This window comes from Tupaia chinensis, unplaced genomic scaffold (assembly GCF_000334495.1).
Source record: "Tupaia chinensis unplaced genomic scaffold, TupChi_1.0 Scaffold000674_1, whole genome shotgun sequence".
In the NCBI taxonomy this organism is placed as follows: Eukaryota; Metazoa; Chordata; class Mammalia; order Scandentia; family Tupaiidae; genus Tupaia; species Tupaia belangeri.
Genome location: NW_006160197.1, coordinates 1,341,410 through 1,365,801, shown reverse-complemented (window position 1 = coordinate 1,365,801; position 24,392 = coordinate 1,341,410). Strand labels below are relative to the sequence as shown.

The window sequence follows — 24,392 nt, the reverse complement described above, 5'->3', positions numbered from 1 at the left end:
CATGGTGAAAAGGATTCTAGAGATTATTTCTATACCTTTTAACTTGTAAAGGCTTGTTTTGTGCCCTATTATGTGGTCAATGTTTGAAATGTTTTGTATGAGGCTGAGAAAAATGTATATTTTGTAGTTGTTGGGTGAAATGTTCTGTAAATGTCAGATCTATTTAATTCATGGTATCATTTAGCTTCTGGGAGTGTTTATTTTTTGTCTAGAAGACATGTCCAGTGGTGAGGGTAGGTGTCAAAATCCCCAACAATGAGTGTGTCACAATATCTCCCTTGCTCTCTCTGTTTAGTGGTCTTTATATATCTGGATGCTCTGATACTGGGTGTAAATATTTATAATTGTTCTATCTTCTTGGTGAATTATCCCTTTAATTCTATACATTGATTATGTCTCTTTTTACAATTTTTAGCTTAAAGTCTATTTTTACTGATATTACTATTGTGATCCAGCTTTTTTTGTTTCAATTTGCATTATATAACTTTTTTTCAGCCTTCCATTTTCAACCTATAAGTGTCTTTATTGATGAGGAGTGTTTCTTGTAAGCAGCATATAGAATAGGTTCCTGTTTTTTTTAATTATTTATTTAATTTTATTTGTTCTTATTATTTAATTTTTAATTTGACTAAAGAGACAGAGAGAGAGAGTGAGAGAAGGGAAAAGTGAGAAAGTAAGCTGCTAGATCTGGGACTGGAACCACAGTCAGCCATGTGGGAGTCAAGCACCTTAACCACGATGCCACCTGCCAGCCTCCCAAAAAGGGCTCCTGTTTTTTATCTGTTAGGTCAATTTGTGTCTTTTAATTGGGAAATTTAATCAATTAACATTCAATATTATTATCAATATGTGTGGATTTATCCCTGTTGTTTTGTTAGTCATTTTCTTAGTTGTGTTTTCTCTTATTTCTGTTTATTTCCTTTTCATTTTCCTTATGTAGTACTCCCTTAGGTATTTCTTGAAGTGCTAGCAAATTCTTTCAATTTTTGTTTTTCTGGTAATGATTTTATTTCTCCTTCCAGCTTGAAGTATAATCTTCCTGGGTACAATAATCTTGGCTTTAATTGTTTTTCTTTCATAATTTTGAATACGTTTTTCCATTTCCTCTGGGCTGCAGAGTTTCTGTTGAGAAGTCAGAGGTTAGTCCTCAGGATATCTTTTATAAGTAACTTGAAATCTCTTTAACAACTTTTAGAATATTATCTTTGTCTTTAACCTTTGCTATTTCAGCAATGATGTGCCTTATGGAAGATTTTTTTACATTGATTCTATTTGGAGTCTTTCATATTTCTTGGATCTGATATCTCAAAAATTGTAGAGTTTTCAAATAGTATTTCATGAAATAGATTTCTATGCCTTTACCCATCTCCTTGCTTTCTAGAATACCCATTATGCAGATATTTGGATGACTGGAGGTGGCTAAGGTTTCTTGTATGTTGTCATTCCTCATTTTTAATCATTTTTTTATTGTTTTTCATGACTTGGACTAAATAAGAAGTTCTGTCTTCAAATTCTGAAATTCTTTCTTCTGCATGCTCTAATCACTGTTAACATTTTTTAGAGAGATTCTGATGCCTTGTATTTTATCCTTTATCTCTGTTTGATTCTTTTTCAGGGTGTGTTCCTTTTTATAGAGCCCCGTCTTCATGACATGGACTGATTTTCTCATCACCTGATCTTGATTATCTGTTTCCACTTGCATCTCAATGAGTTTTCTTATGATCAAAATTCTTAAATTTTTTACTGACATTTCCTGTATGTTATCCATTGTTGGTGAAGAGAGATACTTCCTTCTTTTTTCTTTTTCTTTTCACTTTTCTTATGTCTCTGTGTTGATTTTTAGGCATCTGGTAGAGTAATATCTTCCTCCTGATTGTGGAATAAAATGCATAGTGCCTGAGGGGTTGGATCCATAATGCCTGGAAAAGGTGGCCCAGGAGGGGCCAGAAATCAGATGTACCTTTTAGATCCAAGTTAGGCTGATGTATCTGCCTATAATTTCTGTGAGCAGGTTAACCTGTCAAATTGAATGCAGTCCTAAAGTTCATCCAGGGGAGGTTGGAAGCAAGCTTGTCTGTGAGACCCAAGGAGCTGGTCCTATGCAGCCTGCATGAAATGCCCAGAGTGAGGTGATCTTCAAGGCCCAGATGTTACTCTATGAAGGTCATCTGGGAGATGTAGGAGACCAGCCTAGTATATGTAGCCCACAGAGTCTGTTGGGCCTGCTTGTCCTTTTCAGGAGTGGGTCAGCCCCAAGATCAAGATATAGCCCTGGCAAAGGTGGTCCAGGGAGAGTCAGTGCTCGGCAGTGCCATTCTGATCCAACAGGGCTTAAGTATCCACTTGTAATTTCTAGGGGCAAGCCAGTCATTTATACCCAAACACGTGTCCCTGGCAAGATGATTCTGGAGAGCCTAGAGGCCAACCATGCCTTTCAGATTCAAGTTGGGCTTGTGTACCTGCTTGTAATTTCCTGGAATGAGGCAGCTCACCAAACCCAATTGAGGCCCTGGCATGTGTATCCAATAGGAGCTAGAGGCAAACATATCCCTGAGACCCAAACATCAGTCCTGTGCACCCTGCATTAAATGCTTGCAGGAAAAGTATCTCTTAAGGCTAGAATGTGGCCCTATGAAAAAAATCAGAAAGAGGAGACATGCCTAGTTGATGTAGCCCATGGAGTCTGTTAGATCCATCTCTTCTTTCTGGGGGGCAGATCAGCCCCCAAGACCCAACTGTGACCCTGGAAGAGGTGGTCTGAGAGAAGTCAGATGCCTGTGATGGCTTTCAGATCCAAGCAGGGCTTGTGAACCTGACTATAATTTCCAGGGGGTGAGACAGCCCACCAGAGGTAAGTGCAACCCTGGCAAGTTTGTCCTGGAGGGCTGTACACAAGTTTATCTGTGAGACCCAATAAGCAGGTCCTTTGACGCCTGTGTGGAACACCTGGTGGTAGGGGTGACCATGAAATTCTGAATGAGGCCCCAGGAATGTTGTTCAAGAGGGGCTTGAGGCAAGCCTCTCTCTGACCTTCACCAGAGACTGACTTCTACTCTCCCCCTCCAACCTAGAACAAGGGTCTCTGATGCCCTCCTTTTTATCAGGTGCCACTCTCATTTCCTATGCCCACACTTCTCAGGGAGTCCGGAGAAGCAGCACTGTGATGACCTCTGTTGGGATAGATACCATTCCACAAGACTTGCATCTGAGGGGAGGGAGAGTGCAGGCTTGTGTTGCTTGCTGGTCAGTCAAGGAGATGAGTTCAGATTCTGTAGTCTCTATTGAGAGGAGCATGATTTCATACTCCACTTTCTTGCTGGAGAGGCAGGATGCACAGATCTCTGGTGGGCAGGGAGCTGGCAGCTTCAGTCACTGCTATTGGTCATCCTGTTTTTCCTCCATCACAGGGGCTTCTTCACCTCTATGCTGTGTTCTCTGCTTCTGCCAGCCTATGGAGGCAGCAGATCCTCTGGTTCTGATCACAACCCAAGCTCCATGTACTGGTCAGCTCCCAATATGGCACCAAACTCTCTAAGCTTGGGGTGGTGCTGGGATAAGAGTTCCAGTTTTCTTTGTAGTGGAATATTAGTGTACCTCCCTACAATAGTTTTCGCTCCATGTTTGTTGTTCTTCTGTAGGTGTGGAGTTTTGAATCCGAGGTGGGATTATCACAATCAGAGTTTTGGAGGAGAGGTCCTCTCACTTGCCCTACCCAAGGGTGGAGAGGGCTTGGGAGATACATCTAGTTCGGGTGATCGATTCTCTCTTTACTTTTCCAGGAGGAGATTTGTGCATCAGAAGCTCCTGTGATCTTTTTCTTGTGCTCAATCACTCTCACCTCACTGCACTACTGGAAATAAGGACATATACTAAAATTTTTTAGTCTCTTTTCCCAGAGAGCCTCCACAGTGACTGCTTCTAGTAAGCCATCTTGCCCTGTACCTCCTAAAAACTTTAAAAAAAAAAAAAAGGTAATAAAATTCACTTTAAAAACAGTATTAAAATTTCACAGACACAAGTCTTTTTTAGAAGAAAACTTTCTGAAGTTATTTTTCAGGTTTTAGAAGTGAGTTAACAATTGTCAAATATCACATATATTTAGTTAGAAAAAAAAGGAAGAAAAGAAGCCCTCTTAAATTACTTCAAAATATCAACCAAAAAAAGAAAGAAAAAGAAAAGAAAAGCTTCTAAGAGCTTTAAAAGATTTTTTTAAACAAAACCTTCATATAGCTTTTAGCTAATACATTGATGAGATCTTATGGTAATAGAAAGATAAATTAGCAAATAATAATAAATATAGGTAATTCTGCTATCTGTTTAATTTTTAGGAACTTTTTCTTTTAAAAAAGGAAAAGAAAAAGAAGAAAGAAAAGTTTCCTCTGGAACTGTTGATTTAACTTCAAAGTCTTTTTAAAAACCTCAATCCTCCAAGAATGGAAAGTGCTCACCTGTGACCTTTTGCCTGGATTTCTTCGCTGAATCTACTGAAAGTACAGCGTGGGGCTCAAATAGAAACCTGAGTCCCTACTCTTCTCATCACTTGATAAGAGGAGAAACAAAAGTGGCTTTTACCTCTAATTCACCCAGAAAACAATTCTTTGTATACCTTTGTTACAGGAAACTCCAGGAGACAAATGGTCCTTGTACTCCTCTGTACTGCACAGAAACTACATACATTTTGTCAATCTTATTTTCAGATAAAAATGAACAGCCTCTGACCAAGCAAAACAAAAACTGGAGAAGCAAAGAATAGAACAAGGCTCAGTTTCTAAAAGGTTCCTTAACCTAAGAATACTACTTAATACCAGCAGGATCCCCCAGAAAATTGCCACTGCTAGATCCAACTCCCCAAGTGCAATAATAGGAAAATCGTGACACTTCAGCTTGATGGTTATAAAGGCCTTGAAGTTCCCTCTTTGGTAAGTCTCGATAGTCCTCATGTTAATGCAGACCTAACAACAGCAACTTATATTCATAGAAAGCCTTATTTTTTTTCCCCATAAAATATTTGCATATATATTATCCCAAGCTACCTGGGTAAATATCCGTAAAGCTTAGAAACACCTTCCATAAATTTGTAGTTATGCAATGCAACTTCTAAGGACTCAGAGTAAATTTCTATCTGGGCATGCACGGCATGTGATTATTTTGGCTTCTTTTCTAAACCTTTTTTTTCTATGTACTTTGTAATCTATGCTTTGAATTATTTAAAAAATACTTTGCAGTTTAGAAAATATCAGTTCACAACACATTTATTTGTCTTAGACCTTGGGTTGCCAAGGAGTATCTATACAGAGAATCCCAGTTTTTATGGAACTATTGTCTAGTTTGAATAATACGATCACTATCAAAATGGTTGAAGGAAATGCTACAGCAGCAAAGAAGACGGGTACTTAGACCAATTAGAGTTTTGCTATTTTTTAATCTGAGCTAAGTCTTTAAAAATTAAGTTTATTTCTTTTATTCTAATTACTAATATAATGCATTTCCATTGGAAAAGTTTTTACAAACACAGATAACAGGCAGTCACAATGCATCTTTAAGCATACAAATAAAAAATGTGTACCTAACCTCTCAGTATGCTCCCTTCTTGTGTTTTTCTCTGGGTCTGTAGGAGTGTATGCATATTTTTTCCCCAAAAGTTAAGAAACATTGTATATGTTTATAGCCTGCTTTTATTCAATCAGCATTACAATCTTACACAAATCAGTCTTCACATGAAAGACTTCAAAAATTGTGTATCATTACAGTCTATGGATGTACCATAACTTATAACATTCTCTTAATTACACCAGAGGTTTTACCTTTCTAGTTAATTGATACCGTAAACTGCTATGAACAGCCTCGGATCTAATTCTTGTTCAAATTGCTATTTCCCACACCTGACTATAGCACGTACGTGCAGGAGCCTCACTTTCCAAGACCTAATTCATCATTAACATTCCTAGAGCCTCTCGAACCTCTCTGCTGTCTTCAGGGTTTGCGAATTCCCATGGGAATTCATGTATGAGAAAGTGCTGGTGCCAGCAAGTATCCTGATCATCTCACGGACTGGCTTCAGAGCAGTACGGTCTGCACCTAGGGGCTGGGCATATGGAAGAGGCAGATGTGTCTCCCCACCTGCTTTCAGATGGAAAGGACGAATACTTCACAAAGCTGAGCGTGGGATGCCTCCAACTGCTTTTCTCTCTTGACTGTCCCCAGACAGTGACACTAGGTTAGCTGTCAGTCAGCTTGGACAGCTGGGTTTTCATCTTTATTTTGCTTTCATGGGTATTTTTCAGAAAGGATTGGGGTTATACTTTTCTGACATTTTTAACTAAAATAACTAAGCCCTGGAAGATGCATAGCAGTCAGCCAGGTAAAGATGAGCAGGAAAGGGTTTCCTGAGAATCTTAACAGCACAAGCAAAGAAACCAAGTAGAACTGTAGCATATGCAGGAGTCTGCTGGGAGTGCCTGGTGTCTAAACTAAGAAGAAAGCAGTAAGACACTGGCATGCACATATGAGGGGCAGGCAGACAGAAAGTGCCACAGTACCACATAGTCCCTGCCCCAAATTAGAAGACCACCTTAGCACACACAAAGGTGAGGAGAGCAGTTGTGAGGCTGACAGAATACCTGAGGAGACAGTGGGACCCCAACTCAGGTAGTGGAGGCTCTGAAAATACATCGAAAATATATAGAAGGAAAAATCAACTGAATCAGGAGGCAGATGTAGTTACAGGCATAGTTAAATATTTTCCATTTCCTCCTGTGCATGCCAAGAGGACACCACCACGTTTCCTCAAAGCCCAGAGGGTCAAGGGCACATTGTTCTCTGGATAGAAGGAAGCATAGAACCACAGATTCCAAAGGCCTCACAGTGATTCCAGCTGTGATGGCTGTAGGTTACAAACAGCACAGGACGTACAACTATTGGGTTGTCAGAAAAGTCAAGATACATTTTTGCATTTAAAAGCAAACAAGCAAACAGAAAAATACGTCATGACTTTCCCAATAACCTACTATAAGTTAACTCCTGGAAACAAGAAAAACACTCATGTTTCTTTTGTTGAAAAAAAAAAATTACAAAGGAGCAACTTTGAAGCAGGCAGCTGTGAACAGTTCACTCCCTGCTACCATACAGCTTCTGACTTAGGGAGCCCACGTGGGTATATAGCTGCACACAAAAAGGCAGTTTCATTAAAAGCCTCCAGTCATTAATTTTGCTTATTAAAGCCACTCCACAGTGATATTCACAATGGAAATCTCAGCTGTCCTTAGCAAGGATACTAAAAACAATTAATTCCTCTTCCTGAAGAGTCCATAGGTATGCGCTTGAGGTACTGTGTTAATTGCCACTGTTTCTTATCATGGCTTCAATTAGCAATCAAAATGGGAGCAAGACAAACATGGATCCCATTAAGTTCCAGAGGACTAGAAGCTCAAGTTTTCCCCCCTAACCTCCTCTAACGCTGATTATGAAAGCCCACAGCTCCATCTGGAGAACTGTAGTGACACCCAGTGGCTCTGAAGTAAAGTACACCAGTTACGCACCTGGGTTGAAAGAAGGGGACATCATCGTTGAAATGACGGCATTTAAAATTCAATGTCTATTAAACTGAGTATACAACTAGAACCATATCATAATATGATCCAAAATCAGGCAATGCAGTGATTCATAACAAAATCTGGATTATCTAGTTGTCTTCAAAGATTTATTTGGCCTATAAAATTCTCAGCAGTACATATAAAAAATAGTGGAGAGAGGATATGAAATATTAACATTTAATTCAAATTTACAAACATAATGTTACCATTTATGTTATGTTGTGTACAAATTCAAGGACAGATCATTCCTAACATGATCCTTTTGCTCCATCAAAATAAATATGTGCTCTGCTATGAAGTGAATCAGGTTGCTGCAGTTTGATCCTAGCAATTTCAACACTACCTAGGTAAGAAAGGTTTATCTGAAAATGTTTTGGGAGACTCAAATTCAAATTATAGTATGCATGAAAGACAGGAGTATAGAATGAGACAAAGACAAACCAACTATAGAATCCAAAGGACATTTGCCCTCAATTTATTGGAAAGAGAAGGAACCAACTTGCTTCATCAGAAAATATTAGGTCATTGGGAAAGGCATGATGTATTTTTCTATGCAAAAATAGATAGAATTTAAAATCTGACAGAACCTATGATGTTTGACCTTGAGAATGTTGTTTTTTTGTCACTGAATCTTTCTATTCCTGTATGTAAAATGGATTTTAAAATATATATTTTGGGGGCCAGCAGGTGGTATGGCAGTTAAGGTGCTAGATTATCCCATGGCTGTCTATGCTTCTAGTTCTGGACCTTGTGGTTTGCTTTCTCAGTTTCCCTTTCTCTCTGTCTCTTTCTGATCAGATTTTGAAACAATAATGAATACAATTTAATAAATAATTCTAATATATATATATATGTGTGTGTGTGTGTGTGTGTGTGTATTAACCACTTTAATAGTAGCTATCATGCAAATGCATTCATATTAAAGGTATACAGGATGAAAGTTTCCTTTGCTACAGAAAATGTCACTCTAAACATGGACTTCAGTTTCCATGAATCCACCACATTTTGAATGTCAAGTATTTCCCCTCTAACTTCAGTAATTTGTGGTGTGGCTTAATGGATCAGAAGCGACAACAACAGCATACCTATTAACCACAAAGAATGTCTCTGAAACTGTCCTAAGCTTATATGGGTCATTAAAGTGAAATGGAGTGCATAAAACTTTCAATTCTTATCTATCCCATACCCCAAAATGTTCATGCCTATAAGGCCTCAAGATCTCACAAACACAAATTTCATAAATGCACAGATCATATGTGAAAATGGAACAATGAGGCAAGTATAGCTAGTAGAAACGAGAGGTGGGAGAAGATCATTCCAGGAGTCATGAGTATTTTCACGGAAAAACAGAAGTTAACCAGTCTTCAAAAGGTCAAAAGTTTAATTCTGCTCTCCTTAGCAGTGTATTTTTAAAACTAAATCAGATGATATTGCTCTCTGACTCAATGACTTCCCGTTGTTTTTTCTTTCACTAGTGTAAAAGCCAGGCGCACTGTTACAAGGCCTGTGGGACCCTCTGTGATGTGGCCCTGCAGTAGCTCTCTAAAATTCTCTCATATTACTATCTACCCTTACTCACCCCAGTCCAGACATATTTGCCTCTGGACTGCTTCCTGAAAGCAAGCACAATGGCACATCGCACATCCAGGCCTTTCCGTTGGCTGTTCCCTCAGTCCAGAACAATCTTCTACTCAAAAGTCATCCTAGGAGAGAGGCCATCCCTTACTCCTCTAGCTAAAGTGCAACTCCTACCCACCACAGTAATGCTGTCCCTCTTCCCGCTTCCATTTCGTCCCCAGAGGCTGTCATTGTCTAAGGGAAAACAAACAGTAGTCCTTTGTTCCTTGTTTTTTTCCTCCCCACTAGAATGCAAACTCACAAAGGCAATATGTTTTGTTTATTTTGTTCATATTGTATCCCCAGGATCTACAACGGATAATAGGTTCCTCAGTACAAAATCACAAATCAATATTTGCTAAACTGGGAAAGGCAGCCAGGGAAGGTGGGGGAGTTCCAACTTCATGTTGAATCTGTAAAGTGAAAAGTAAAATGCTAAAAAACACTTAAGATGTGTTTTTAAGTGCACAGAAGGATAAAAACAAGAGAGTAATCCCCAAAGTAAAGGTATAAAGATTATGCTAAAGTAAAGAAAATGATTAAAGGGATTTTTTTAAATGCTGACAAAAATTACCAGTGTTTAGAAACTATGAATAATTTTGGTCACTTTTGACATTTTTATTTCTCAATTATTTACAATGAGCTGGATTATTTTCATATAAAAAAAATTTAGGGTAATATTGGGTCATCAGGAAAGTCATGATGCATTTTTGTATAGAAATACCTAGAAAATATGTCATGACTTTCCTGACGACCTAATAGATACCATGCCCGTTCCTTTTAAAATTCTAGTCACCAAAAACTCATTGTCCTAGCTAAAAAGAGGTCAAGAATATCTCCTGAACAATATGCAGAGCTGGATAGCTGGTCGCCAAAGTTTTGTCAAATAGCTGGTCTTTTGGTTTTTAGTATCAATAGCATTCATGAAGACTTACAGAGGAAGTTGTCAATGGTTCATTCTATTCACAAAGGAAATCTGTAGCTTCATAAAATATTGAAGTAAAAAAAACACTCTAGTTCTTTTCATTCATTTCTATATGCAAATGGAAAATGTAATTTAATACCACTCTTAGACTGAATAGATACTGCAAGAATATTTACAACCTACAACACACACACACACACACACACGCACACACATACACAGAAATTTTTGAAGACATATCTGCTTATATTTGATGCTGAGGAAGACCACAACACTTAGTAGTGGTTATTTTCCCCTTACATTGTTAGATCATAAATTGAAAGTTGTTAAATCCAATAAATATATTTAAATAGAATTAAGATTTGTAACTGTTCTATTTTAAAATAGTGCAGCAGTCAAGGGATCCAGATGGCATATGGGTGATGGTAGTCTGATAACTGGCTCAAGTGGCCTGCAAAACAAGTGTCCAAAATCCCAATGAGAAAGAGAAACGGAAGAAAAGGTACTGTGGCATGTCTATGTCTATTGGTGGGTTCTATCTCTCTCTTTCTTACTCTTTGGCAAGCACACATACTCTATGGCAATGAAAGAAAAAAACTAAAAGAAAAAGAACATAAGAAAGTTTTGCAGTTATTTCTTTTTTCTCAGAAGCTTGATCTAATGCATGGTTGATGAAGTCATGAGACAATATTCTCACATCTTTGATTTTATTTCAGCAGCTTCTAGAAAATACAGTAATGGAGAAATACACTTATATTACTATTTGATGTGTAAAAGTTTAAATTTATAATAGTATGTGGCTCAAATTAATTCTCAATGTTCCATTGTAAGCTTCCGCATTAAAAGATTTGTGCATTTTATTCCGTAATATAAATAATTTGCAGTGTCCTCAGTAAAAACCGCTACTTGATTTATAGAGCAGATTTTTATTACTGAACTTCAAAGTTATTTGTTAGGAATAAATTGCTCTGACTATAACCAAAATAATAACAATGCATTTTTAAAACTCCTTCCACCAAAGAAAAAACTTTAAAGTATAAAGTACTGTAATTATAACATGTTAATTAAGAACTATATTTCTCCTAGCATAAGTAAATAAAATAGTTTGAGATATGGCAAATATCGATCAGGAATTAACACCATACTTCTAGGAGGTTAATTATTATGAATGAAGTTAAATTAGGCACAAAAGCAATGTAGAAAACACATGTTGAGCTTTTTCTGTCCTAGGAAGATGAAACAGCAAGGTACACTGGCCAGGAGCGTGTACCTTCACAACTCAGGCTTTCTCGGCAGTTATATTACTGTCTGTGCTCAGCTGTCAAGATCAGCTGGCATATCGTAGCTCATCAGCTTGCAACTGGGGAGATGCTTACCTTGAGACTCCCCATAGGGATCATGAAACCACTCTCGCTCCTTTTCCAGAATCTGTACCTTTCCTCTTCCTAAGGTTCTGACACATCCTACGACAGTGGTCGTCAAATTTAAAGTACTCAAACATTTCTAAAGAGTTCAGGGAATACACGTAGTATTGAGCACAACCACTGTTCCTGAATGTTTTAAAAATGAAACCTTCTAATGACATGCCTTTTCTGTCACCATCTTTTATTTAAATTCCATTTGTTGAGATGAAGACAAACCTCTCATCAGAATCAAAACTTACTTCGGCACATTGCTCTGGGGATTAAACCCTCAAATGTATCAAAAAAAAAAACAACTCTCTATCAGCCACTATGAGAGAAAGTGAATGACTTTAATGACTAGGTATAAAATTCTTTAAATCAACTCATAGAACTAAGCGAGCTGTCCTTGACAAATTATTTAAATGATTAAAACAACAACAACAACAACAACAAGAACAGAGCATCCCTGTGGTGAGCTCATCCTATGGCAGCCTCCCAAGTCCCAAGTCACTGGGGTAACAGGAACATGCCATGCCACCCATTCTGTAGGTTGGGTGGGTACCAGCTTGTAGAGCACAGCATTTTTAGCAACATCTGTCAAAGTAATTGAGCCTTAAAGTGATTTTGATGATTTACTACTAAAGTTTTTTAAAAATCAAATGCAAAGCAGTTTGTAACAGGCTGGATAATAACCCCCAAAAGATAACCACACCTTATCTTAATTACTGGAATTTATGAAAGTCACTTTATATGGAAAAAAAAGTACTGTACATGATCAAATCTAGGACCTGGCAATGGGGAGATTATCCAAAATTATCTAGGTGAATCTTAAATGATACCCTTGTTACAGAGAGGGTAGCATGAAGCAGACAGAAGAGAAGGCATGTGTCCACGGAGGTGGAGATTAGAGTGATGTGATCACACAGCAAGGAATGCTGACAGTCACCGAACCTGGAGGGCATCAGGAATGTATTGTCCCTACAGCCTCCAGTGAACTATGACCACTGCCAGCACCATAACTTCAACCCACTGATCCAATTTCAGAATTCTGGCCTCTAGAGATATGAGGAAATACATTCCCATTGTTTTAAACCACCAAGTTTGTGATAATTTATTAAAGTAATGAATAGAGAGTTCAAAGAATCAAATCACATTGGCATAACTAACTCCTTCCTTCTTCACACATTTATATGTAAACATGTTTTTGACACTAATATCTATAAAAATAAGAAATTAGGGAGTAAAATCATTGTTAAATGTTGTCTCATTCTAGAAGAATGAATTCTTTCTAACTTTTTAAAAGATACTTTTTAAAATCTGCCACAGCTCACGATATAGAGATGCATTTCAACTAGAAAATTTTTAAAATCACTCTTGATATTTGTGTCTTAAAAATGTGAAAGAATTACTTATTTCCTTAAGAAAATTTGAGATGTTATTCCTCACAAAGAAAACCATCACTCTAAATACTTATTCTTATCTGCACCACAAACAACTAAAAAGTAGTTCATATCTTCTCAAAAAGTTTGTATTATACTCTTTAAGATCACTGTGAAATCTATCATTCTATTGATTTGAACCTTGTTTTTCATTTTTAAGTTCCTATAGGTCATAGTTAAATGATGAGGGGTAGTGAATTTATAGTATATCTACCCTTACTTCCATTTTGTACTACTTCCATTTTATTCAACAACCAACACCATAAATAAAAAGAGTAAAGAAAAGGATTGTCCATAATCCCTCCTGCCCATTTTTATACACCTGAAGAAAATCTTTGCCATACAACTACACCACCAGAGACAGAAAAGCAATGATGAGAGACTGTGATTCTGTATCCTTACCAAGACCTATGTGAGGCAGGTGCTCAAAAAGGGTCCAGCTGTGGTCATCAATGTAATGATTCTTCAGGATCAACAGCTGGCAAACATCTCGGGCTGTAATGTCACTGGGCACCTCTAAAGCCCTGCTGGTTTCATCTTCACTGTAGACTTTAATCACCTGTTTGGGTAGAAACAAGAATGTTGGTTTTCATTTTGAAGTAAATTATATATACTTAAGGTATATAACATAATGTTTTTACATAGATAACAATATAGTTACCACTGTGAAGCAACGTAACATATCCATCATTTCAGTTACCCAGTTTTTGTGTGGCAAGAGCAGCTAAAATCTAGTTGTTTACCAAAAATCTTTAATATAAACAATATTATTAACAATAGTCTCATGTTGTACATCAGATTCCCAGACTTGTTCCGCTTACAAAGTTGCAGGTGCAGGTATGTAACAAAGGACTTGAGGATCTACAGGTTTTGTATGCATAGGGTCCTGGAACCAATCTCCTGCGGATACCAAGAGATGACTACTGGGTTGTCAGAAAAGTCATGATGCATTTTACATAGAAAAAAAAAAATACGTCATGACTTTTCTGACAACCTAGAAAATTGCCCCTCATTCTCTATCACTACTATCCTACTGAATATTGACTACAAAGACCTAGGGGAAAAGAAAACCATGGGAGAGAATGAGCCTTTGACCTTAAATGACCACATGGAAGATGCCTAACTAGGAACAACCATATGGGACAGTGAATGAGCAAGAAACATTCTATTGTATTAACTTACTATGAATCAAAATTTATCTAGTAAAACAGCTAATGTTACCCTACACTATACAGAAAAAGAATTTGATATAAAATACTGTCCTAGGGCCAGACAGTGGCACACAACTGGACCTACATGAGGAGAAAGATCTCAAGCTTGCATCCCAGAACCTTCCGGAACATGCCAGACATGCATACTTGTGTTCTGGGGGGGGTGGTGGCTGATGGCATGACAACCATTTTGGGGTGTTGTCTCTCTGTCACTCTTTTTCTCTCTCTATGTCTTTCATAAAAGACATAAGTAAATAAACTTGGAAACATTCACCTCAAGATTTACCAAGATTGGGACCAGCAGTTAGCATAATGGCTATGTTGCTGGACTCCCACGTAGTCGACCGCGGTTTGCGTCCCGGACCCGGTGGCTTAAAACTCACTCCGGGCGCGTGTGTGTGCGTGCCCAAGATCCTGAGAGGAGAATGGAGGAGAAGGGATTGCAGCGTGGTCATCCCCCCCTGGGGGGTGATTTCTCGCTTTCTGTCTCTCTGTCTCTCTCTGTCTAGTGAGCGCACGCGCCCCATAGCAAAAACCTCTCCAAAAAAAAAAAAAAAAAGATTTACCAAGATGTACTTTGTTCAAGAATTTCCACTATTAATTATGTTATGTATTCATTAAATGATTTATGAGAAGATAAATACTTAAGACAATAGGTTAGTAAGATCACAAAAGTTGGAAATGGTATGGAATTTCAATATGAGAAATATACCTATTATAAGACCCAGATAGCTCCACACTCTTAGTAATTAAAACAAATCAAAATGAAAATGATGTATCAATTCAGTCTTATCATTTATTTTTAGTTACATTGAATACAATAATATAGATCTCTCTTACAGTTATCAGGGAGATGCGAGTGGTAAAACTATTTTGTACACTACTGGAGAATACATATCAAAAGCATTAAAACGACCTTCCTTTTGACCCATCCATTTTACTTAAGCAAACTGTCTCAATAAATTTGTCCTAAATGTGTAAAATGACTTTCAGCATCAACATGGACAAGCAAAGCATTATTTATAATTTTACCAACCTAAATATGCAACAATAAAAGAATGAAAAGCTACAGTACTTTTACAAAACGGAGTATCATAGAGTTCTTAAAAATGCTATTCAAGGAAATGATACAAGAATGCTTAAAAATCAGAATCCTAACCTGTTTCCTGGCTTTAAGCAAAGTTCCTTAGCATTTCTTTGATTTAAGTTAAATCTGGTTTTCTTAATAGTATCAAGTGAACTTACTATTGAAAGTAGTTAGTTTATTTAAGAAATTGTGTTATCAATGCAATGTGGGTGGAAAGGAAGACAATTGTAGACTCCAGAGATAGTGTGAGAAGAGGGTGGGAAAGGACAGAGGGTCAGAAATAGGGGTAAAAAAAATTTCTAGAAACTAGAAATGGAAAATTTGTGATAATAATATGCACGATTAAGCCACTATGCAGTATATTTTGGATGGGAAATCACATTTTGTATGCTGTGACGATGCTTAGGAAAAGAATGTAAATTAAGTTGAAAAAAAAGTTTCAGAAAAAAAAATACCTATTCGATGACTGCAGTATGATATATAGCCCCAGCTAGGTGCTACTCTATAGGATGTTCATTCTACTCAGTGAGGCTTATGCCTAAAGTTGGACTTGTGTTCATAGAAATGTATATATGAACTGTGCTTGCTATGAAAACATTTAGATTAATTAAGATCTTTAGTGACTCAATAAAATGTGGGGAAAAACAGTATAGAAAGCAAACATAGATACCAGAAACAGTGTGGTAGGAGAATGGGAGATGGCAGAGGGTAAGAGATAGGGAATCAAGGACGAGGAAAAAAAAGAAAAACATATAGAAAACAAGAAATGGAAAATTATTTGTTGACAATAAATAACATGTATGCTGATGTGCTTGATTGATACAGTGTACTCTGGATGGAAAATCTCATTTTGTATGTTTTCATGATGTACAGTGAATGAATGTAAGTAAATAAATTTAAAGAAAAAAAAAGAAAAGAAAAGAAAAAATTGGACCAGCAGGCAGTGTGGAGGCGCTAGACTCCCATTTGGCTGACTGCATTTGAGTCCTGAATCAGGTGGCTTGAAAAACACTCCAGGCACGTGTGCGTGTGTGCCTAAAATCCTGAGAGAAGAAAGGAGCAGGGATTGCAGCATGGCCATCTCCCTTGGGGGAAGGGGTGACTTCTCACTTTTCCTTTAACTGTCTTTGTCGCTCTCTGGCAAGTGCAAAAACAAAACAAACAAAAAATTACAAAAATGTTTTAATGATAAAGTGCAAATTTCCTTGGCTTTTGCTACTAGGTGTCTCCCCCTCTTCTAACAACATTCTGATTTCCTTTTAGAGGATAATCCCTCACCAGCAATCTTCTTGACTCTGGCAACTCCACCTTCAATAATGGTGTGCTGGAAATACCAGAACTGACTTGTAAGACCTGACATATTCAGAAAGTGTGCAATCCGGCATCTTGAAGACATGATGTTTTTAACCACAGAAACTAGTAAATGCTACAAATAAAGACTTTTAAAAATTATATGTATGGGACCAGCAGTTGATGTAATGGGTATGTTGCTGGACTCCCATGTAGTTGACCATGGTTCGAGTCCTGGACCCGGCAGCTTAAACTCATGCCAGATGTTTGTGCATGTGTGCCCAAGATCCTAATAGGAGAACGAAGGAAAAGCAACTGCAGCATGGCCATTCCCCCTGGGGGGTGATTTCTCACTTTCTGTCTCTCTATCTCTCTCTGCCTTTCTGGAGAGCGTGTGTGCCCTATAGCAAAAACCTCTCAAAAAAAAAAAAAAAGAAAAGAAAAAAATGTGTGTGTGTGTGTACGTGCATATATGTGTGTGTGTGTGTGTGTGTGTGTGTATATATATATACAGAGAGAGAGAGAGATAAAATGCCAGTTTATCCCTGCCTTCCTGAACAGAATGTGTGCCCTAAGGAACAGGACATTCTATGATCTAGCCAAATACAACAAAACTCATTTTTTCTTAGTTATACATGTCGTACCCTAACCTGGAACACACTTCAACCTTGCACTCATCAACATGCTTTCTTTGGCAAACTCCTATTTACCTTTGGACCTAATTTCAATGGCACTTCCTTCAGAAAGCCTCCCTTGGTTGCCTAAGGCTTTGTAATATGCACCTTTTATGGACTGTTATTTTGTAACATACGTGTGAGTACATACATGTACAATATGTATATATATTATTACACACACACACTGTAGCATTTACTAGTTTCTATGGTTAAAAACATCCTGTCTTCAAGATGCCTGGCATGCACATGTTCCGACTGTGTCAGCTCTTACACACCAGCATGGACCTATCTCTCTGACGAAGCCAGCAAACTTCATTCATGAAAATCTGTGTTTGTCATTTCTCATTGCAAGGACCTAGCCTGGGGGGCGGGGGAATACATGACTTACTGGTAGAGTGAATAAACTCTTTACCCCAAAATGCCCATCATAGTGTTTTGCACATGGAAGGACTCAATGCATAATTGCACATTTTAATTTAAAAATATTTTCTGCCATAAAGCATATAATTACTTAAAAATTCATGTGCTCTAGGAATTAAAATTCTTGTAGGTGGGGCCAGAAGGTGGCATAGTGGCTAAGGTGCTAGACTCCCACATAGCAAACCACAGTTTGAGTCCTGGACCTGGTGACTTAGTTTCTCACTTTTCCTCTGTCTCTCTCTGGTCAATTTAAAGCAATAATAGTAATAAATTAACTAATTATTTTTTAAAAATTCTTGTTAAGTAAGCAACAGACATCATAATTTTCATCATTAATAATTCTAGGTAATATTTGACTCAATAGGGCAGTTCTGGAGACACTGAAGTAGTCAAAAAGTCTCATAAAAATGGTCATAAAAACATATCATAAAAATAAGACAAGATTTTCTTTGAATTTTCACTTTATTTTTGGCTACTGCATGTAGCCCACTATGATGCTAAGACTTGTTTGGAGTTTCAATGCTCCCCATGTTCACATCTGGGCAGGCTGTTGTCTTTAGGGATATGTCTTCAGGATTTGTATCTGCAATAGACAAGTGGTATAGAATTCCAAGGGAGGCTCATCCTTACATACCCATACTGCTGTGGTTACCAGCAGGTGGCATGGTGGTTAAGGTGTTTTACTCCCCCATGGCCAACCATGGTTCAAGTCTCAGACCTGGTGGCTTTCTTTCTCACTCTCTCTCTCTGGCTCCCTCTAGCCAAATAAAAAGATAAATAATAATAACAAATAAATAAAATTAAATAAACAAATCTTTAAAGAAAAAAAAAACCTCATGACTAGATGAAGCACTGGTAACTTCTACCAAAAGCTATAGGAAGATGACTACCCCTAAAGGACAAGCGGATCCAGTTCTGGGACAGCTTCTTCATGTGGAGTGATGAGTCACTGTTTTAGTTCCCTACTGCATATTCCATCCAGGAATGGGGTGCTGAGGAATAACCTGGTGGCTGTCCCTCTTGACGGTGTTTTCTTACAGTAAACTCCCATCACCTGTGGCAACAGAAGCATGCCTCTTACTTTACATCTTCTTTTCCTTTCCTTCTTTCCTCCTTTCCTCCTTTCCTTTCCTTTCCTTTCCTTTCCTCTCCTCTCCTCTCCTCTCCTCTCCTCTCCTCTCCTCTCCTCTCCTCTCCTCTCCTCTCCTCTCCTCTCCTCTCCTCTCCTCTCCTCTCCTCTCCTCTCCTCTCCTCTCCTCTCCTCTCCTCTCCTCTCCTCTCCTCTCCTCTCCTCTCCTCTCCTCTCCTCTCCTCTCCTCTCCTCTCCTCTCCTCTCCTCTCCTCTCCTCTCCTCTCCTCTCCTCTCCTCTCCTCTCCTCTCCTCTCCTCTCCTCTCCTCTCCTCTCCTCTCCTCTCCTCTCCTCTCCTCTCCTCTCCTCTCCTCTCCTCTCCTCTCCTCTCCTCTCCTCTCCTCTCCTCTCCTCTCCTCTCCTCTCCTCTCCTCTCCTCTCCTCTCCTCTCCTCTCCTCTCCTCTCCTCTCCTCTCCTCTCCTCTCCTCTCCTCTCCTCTCCTCTCCTCTCCTCTCCTCTCCTTTCCTTTCCTCTCCTTTCCTCTCCTTTCCTCTCCCCTTTCCTCTCCTTTCCTTTCCTTTCCTTTTTGGAAAGGAAAATGAGAGCTTTGCTATGGGCACATGCACTCACCGGAGAGACAGACAGAAAGCAAAAATTGCCTCCTCAAGGGGGATGGTTATGTTGCAATCCCTCCTCCCCCATTCTCCTCTCAGGATTCTGGGCACTCGCACACACACACACACACGCATCATGAGTTTCACACTGCCGGGTCTGGGACTCAAACCATAGTTGACTACATGGGAATCCAGCAACCTAAGCATTATGCCATCTGCTGGACCCTGCATGTTCTTTTTCAAAGGAACGAATAAAATGAAAAACTAGAGACATTCTGAAGCCTAAGTCAAATTCAAAAACAGAATAAGAACAGAGTATGAAAGTAAAGGTGGGGGAAGTGACAAAAACTAACCAATCAGTAAATGTCATTATTTTGTTCATTCTATGTCACTGCACATTTGAAAGAAATGGGAAGGTTTGAGACACACAAATTTGGAGGGGCTAGGCCAACTTAAATTTCTAGAATAGGTGCATGTATTCATTAAAAAAAAAAAAAGTCTGCTGAGAGAAACACTTAATATTTTATTTGAATGGTATTTCTTTTCTTTTTATTTTTTTTAAAGAGATTTTTGCTTTAGGGCATGTGCGCTCACCAAAGAAAGAGACAGAGACAAGAATGAGAAATTATACACGGTGAGGGTGGAGGAGTTGGGGAGGATGGCCATGCCACAATCCCTTCTCCTCCATTCTCCTATTAGGATGTTGGGCATGCGTGCACATGTGCTTTGCGTAAGATTCAAGCCACTGGGTCTGGGACTCAAACTGTGGTTGGTCACATGGGAGTCTTGCACCTTAGCGACCTACACCATCTGCTGGCTCCCGTGAATGTGATTTTAAGCCCTTATTTTTTTTTTTAATTCTATTTAATGCTGACGCTAGCCCAAAATATACACTGATCTATGAATGATGAAATTATATTTATGTTGATATTCCACAGCAATAAATCCCTGTCATCTCAGATCTACTCAGTAATTATAAAAATTCCTAATACTGTCAATGGGGTGCCTTTGTTAAAACTCTTATTTTATTTCTATCTTAAACTATATAAAAAAGGAAAAGACAATCTGAGCCTTAACTCTAGTAGAGTCGAATATGCCTTTCACCAAAAAGTATTACTATACTAAGCCTTTCTATTTAAAAGAAAGAGTCAACTCATCACAAAAGGTACATGTTTTATATGGATTCAAACTAAGGCTTTGATAATCACATTAAAAACCAAAGAGAAGAGATTCTTAAGAGACATTAGAGCAAAATATTGATATCCTGGTTCCTCTGCATACTAAAAGGTAAAGAGATTTGAAGTCCATACAATCATGTTATTTAACTAAATCACATTACACGTTTCTAGCTCGGTGGCCCAAATTTCCATATTACTTTATGAAGTGAAAAGATAGGGTGAGAAGAATATTATTCATATCAATTTACCCACAAGATCGTTTGAAATTACATGCCAACAGTTGAAGAAATTCTGCCTGGACCCTGAAGAAGAACAGAAATTAACTTTGTTTCGGCAATGGATTCAAAGTGGACTAGCCAAGAGAAACATGGCACTGATAAGGCCTGTCTATATCATCCTGCCAGCCCATAAAAACACCCAAAGAAGGCCAAGCGTATACACACCGGCTGTGTTGGGAAACCCTTCTATGTCACTGCAATCCTGACAATCAGAACAACCTTGGCCTTTAGAGTAGTTTACGGCTTCAGAAGCGGCTCTAGGATCATATGGCATGGAGCAATGAAAATGTAATACACAGTCCCAGCAGTCTCTGCGGGGATACACCGGAATGTGAGTGGAGCAAATCTCTGTTGTGGCTGGCATACTATCAAGGCATATCAACACACATTATGCATAAGCCACCCTCCCCCACTCCATGAAAAGTAAGTGAGGAAAAGTGTTTAAAAAATTAACATAACCCATTTTTAAATCGGTAGACAAAACAATGTTAAAATATATAGAGACAACAAGAAATGGTACACATTTAGGAAAATGCTTGAAGCCCCGACAGCCTCTAGACTAAAGGAGAGAAAATACTTAAAATGTAAGGCAAAGGGCATTTCTTTAAAAAAAATAAGCAAACAGGTACCAGCAGTTAGTGTAATGGCTATGTCGCTGGACTCCCATGTAGTTGACCGCAGTTCATATCCTGGACCTGGTGGCTTAAAACTCACATGGGGAGCATGTGCGTACATGCCCAAGATCCCGAGAGGAGAATGGAGAAGGAATTGTGGCGTAGCCATCCCCCCTGGGGGGGTGATTTCTCGCTTTCTGTCTGTCTCTCTCTGTCTGTCTGGCGAGCGCACGCGCCCTATAGCAAAAACCTCTCCCCCCCAAAAAAAATGTTAAATAAGCAAACAAAATAAAGAGACAGAAGTTGAGAGTCAATTTAATATGTATCGCTTTATCCTCCATGAACACTTAGCATTCCTCAGCAACAATCACCTGAAATTCTCATTTTAATAGAGGCCTAGGAAGGAAAAAACTTAGCAAAGGCTAAGCAGTTGACCTTTCTCCTCCTCCTCCTTCTTTTTTTTTTTTTAAATTTTTTTTTTTGAGAGATTTTCGCTATAGGGCATGTGCGCTTGCCAGACAGACAGAGAGAGACAGAGAGACAGAAAGCGAGAAATCACCCCCCAGGGGGGATGGTCACGCCGCAATCCCTTCTCCTCCATTCTCCTCTCGGGATCTTGGGTACACACGCACACACACCCGGCGTGAGTTTTAAGCCACCGGGTCCGGGAAGCGAACCGCGGTCAACTACGTGGGAGTCCAGCGACATAGCCATTACGCTAACTGCTGGTTCCCTCTCCTCCTTCTTGATTCCCAAAAATGGGATGGCACTGGATACACAGTTCCTTTTCAACCTGCATTCGTTCTAGACTGTATGAAACAAACCCAGGGTTGTCAACTGGTTACTTGACAATGCCCTGGGGCAGAATTGAGCTTCTAGGCCTACCATAACTGAAAATTAATTATTTACTCTATAGGTTTGCCACACTTAGCCTTGTTTCTTCATCACTCAGCAGGTAATAAACGAGCATGGATTAAGACTATGGATTAGAATGAAAACTGGTAATAAAATCAGGTACAACTCCAAGAGGAGACACTGGAGAAGAACCAAGCTGGGTCTATGAGGAACTGGACAGGATGTGGGCCACATATTTATGCTCTACCAAGGTCACTGTGGTCTTGCCGCATCAAGCTGAAAATGGTCATCACTGACTGGACACTTGTGTTTATTGGGAAAAAAAAGGATGCTTCACTTTGTCTCTAAGTTCTGCATTGGTAGGTTGGTTCAGTAATAAATATGTGAGACCTTTAAAAAAAAAAAGACTAAATAGGTGAATAAGAATCAATAGGATAAAGTGAGGGAAAGAATAAAACAACAGAAAAAGGGGAAGAAAAGCTATTTGGGGCATGGTTAGCCATGGTTACTTTCTGTGTCCTTTTCTATTTGAAGAAAATTTAATTTTCAACTAGATTAATATCAATATTTAGTTTAAAATAATTTAAGAACTATAATTAAATATACTACCATGATTTAAAGTATATCATTTTTAGACAGAAACATAGATCCATTGACTTATTTATTGTATCTATTAATTATGTTATTAGTATATTTTAAATATTTAAGGAATTAACATATAAAATAAATTAATACTGTTTTCTATTAATTATAGCTAGACAATTTTAAAAAATAAAATATAAGGCCCACAGAAATTTGCTCTGAACTAAGTTCTAAAATGGAGCTTATTTCTACAGTGCTTTAAAAGTTGATCACCCAAATACAGTATGATTATAAAGCATCTTCTAAAGTTTCAAAATTTTCTTTTTATTATTTTTAACAGATAGGCAATGAACCTAAATCATGCAAAATATTTTTATATTGAGGTCAGAGTAGCCCTGGATTTTTACATTCTTCTAAATAAGGAATGCAATGTCCCAAGATAAGAGGAGACATTCTTAGATATTTTGAATTAAGCAACTCAATGTGTTCTCTTGAGGAGAATCTGAAGCGATATATTTCATTATTACTTACTAACAACTTCTAACAGTATCTTTTAAATGCTATATTCTTAAAGCAAAGACTGTTTCAAAGACCCTCAAAGTTCAAGAATAGCTGTTTATTACTTCCATCCTATAATATTTATAATTACTAAGAGCAAAACCATACCTAGTTTATAGAAATCAGGTAACAAAAAAAGTCTTCAAATCATTCTATCAAAAGAGATTTCAATAACACATTTTACTTGAGCAACCAGAGTACATGTTTAATTTTAAGATATTAACTCAAAGCAGGTAATGTCATCGTCATCACTGACTGGACACTTGTGTTTATTGGGAAAAAAAAGGATGCTTCACTTTGTCTCTAAGTTCTGCATTGGTAGGTTGGTTCAGTAATAAATATGTGAGACCTTTAAAAAAAAAAAGACTAAATAGGTGAATAAGAATCAATAGGATAAAGTGAGGGAAAGAATAAAACAACAGAAAAAGGGGAAGAAAAGCTATTTGGGGCATGGTTAGCCATGGTTACTTTCTGTGTCCTTTTCTATTTGAAGAAAATTTAATTTTCAACTAGATTAATATCAATATTTAGTTTAAAATAATTTAAGAACTATAATTAAATATACTACCATGATTTAAAGTATATCATTTTTAGACAGAAACATAGATCCATTGACTTATTTATTGTATCTATTAATTATGTTATTAGTATATTTTAAATATTTAAGGAATTAACATATAAAATAAATTAATACTGTTTTCTATTAATTATAGCTAGACAATTTTAAAAAATAAAATATAAGGCCCACAGAAATTTGCTCTGAACTAAGTTCTAAAATGGAGCTTATTTCTACAGTGCTTTAAAAGTTGATCACCCAAATACAGTATGATTATAAAGCATCTTCTAAAGTTTCAAAATTTTCTTTTTATTATTTTTAACAGATAGGCAATGAACCTAAATCATGCAAAATATTTTTATATTGAGGTCAGAGTAGCCCTGGATTTTTACATTCTTCTAAATAAGGAATGCAATGTCCCAAGA

The 24,392-nt window shown here is 37.9% G+C and overlaps 1 protein-coding gene across 2 annotated transcripts in view; it reads right to left on the bottom strand.

Annotated features, from left to right (window-relative positions):
• The window catches only part of GRB14 (growth factor receptor bound protein 14), a 151,173-nt gene that overhangs the window by 49,002 nt on the left and 77,779 nt on the right, over positions 1–24,392 (bottom strand). For both annotated transcript variants that reach the window (XM_006160259.3, XM_006160260.3), the window contains one exon: positions 13,379–13,535. In XM_006160259.3, the coding sequence (XP_006160321.1) occupies positions 13,379–13,535 (157 nt within the window). The remainder of the gene's footprint in view (positions 1–13,378; positions 13,536–24,392) is intronic.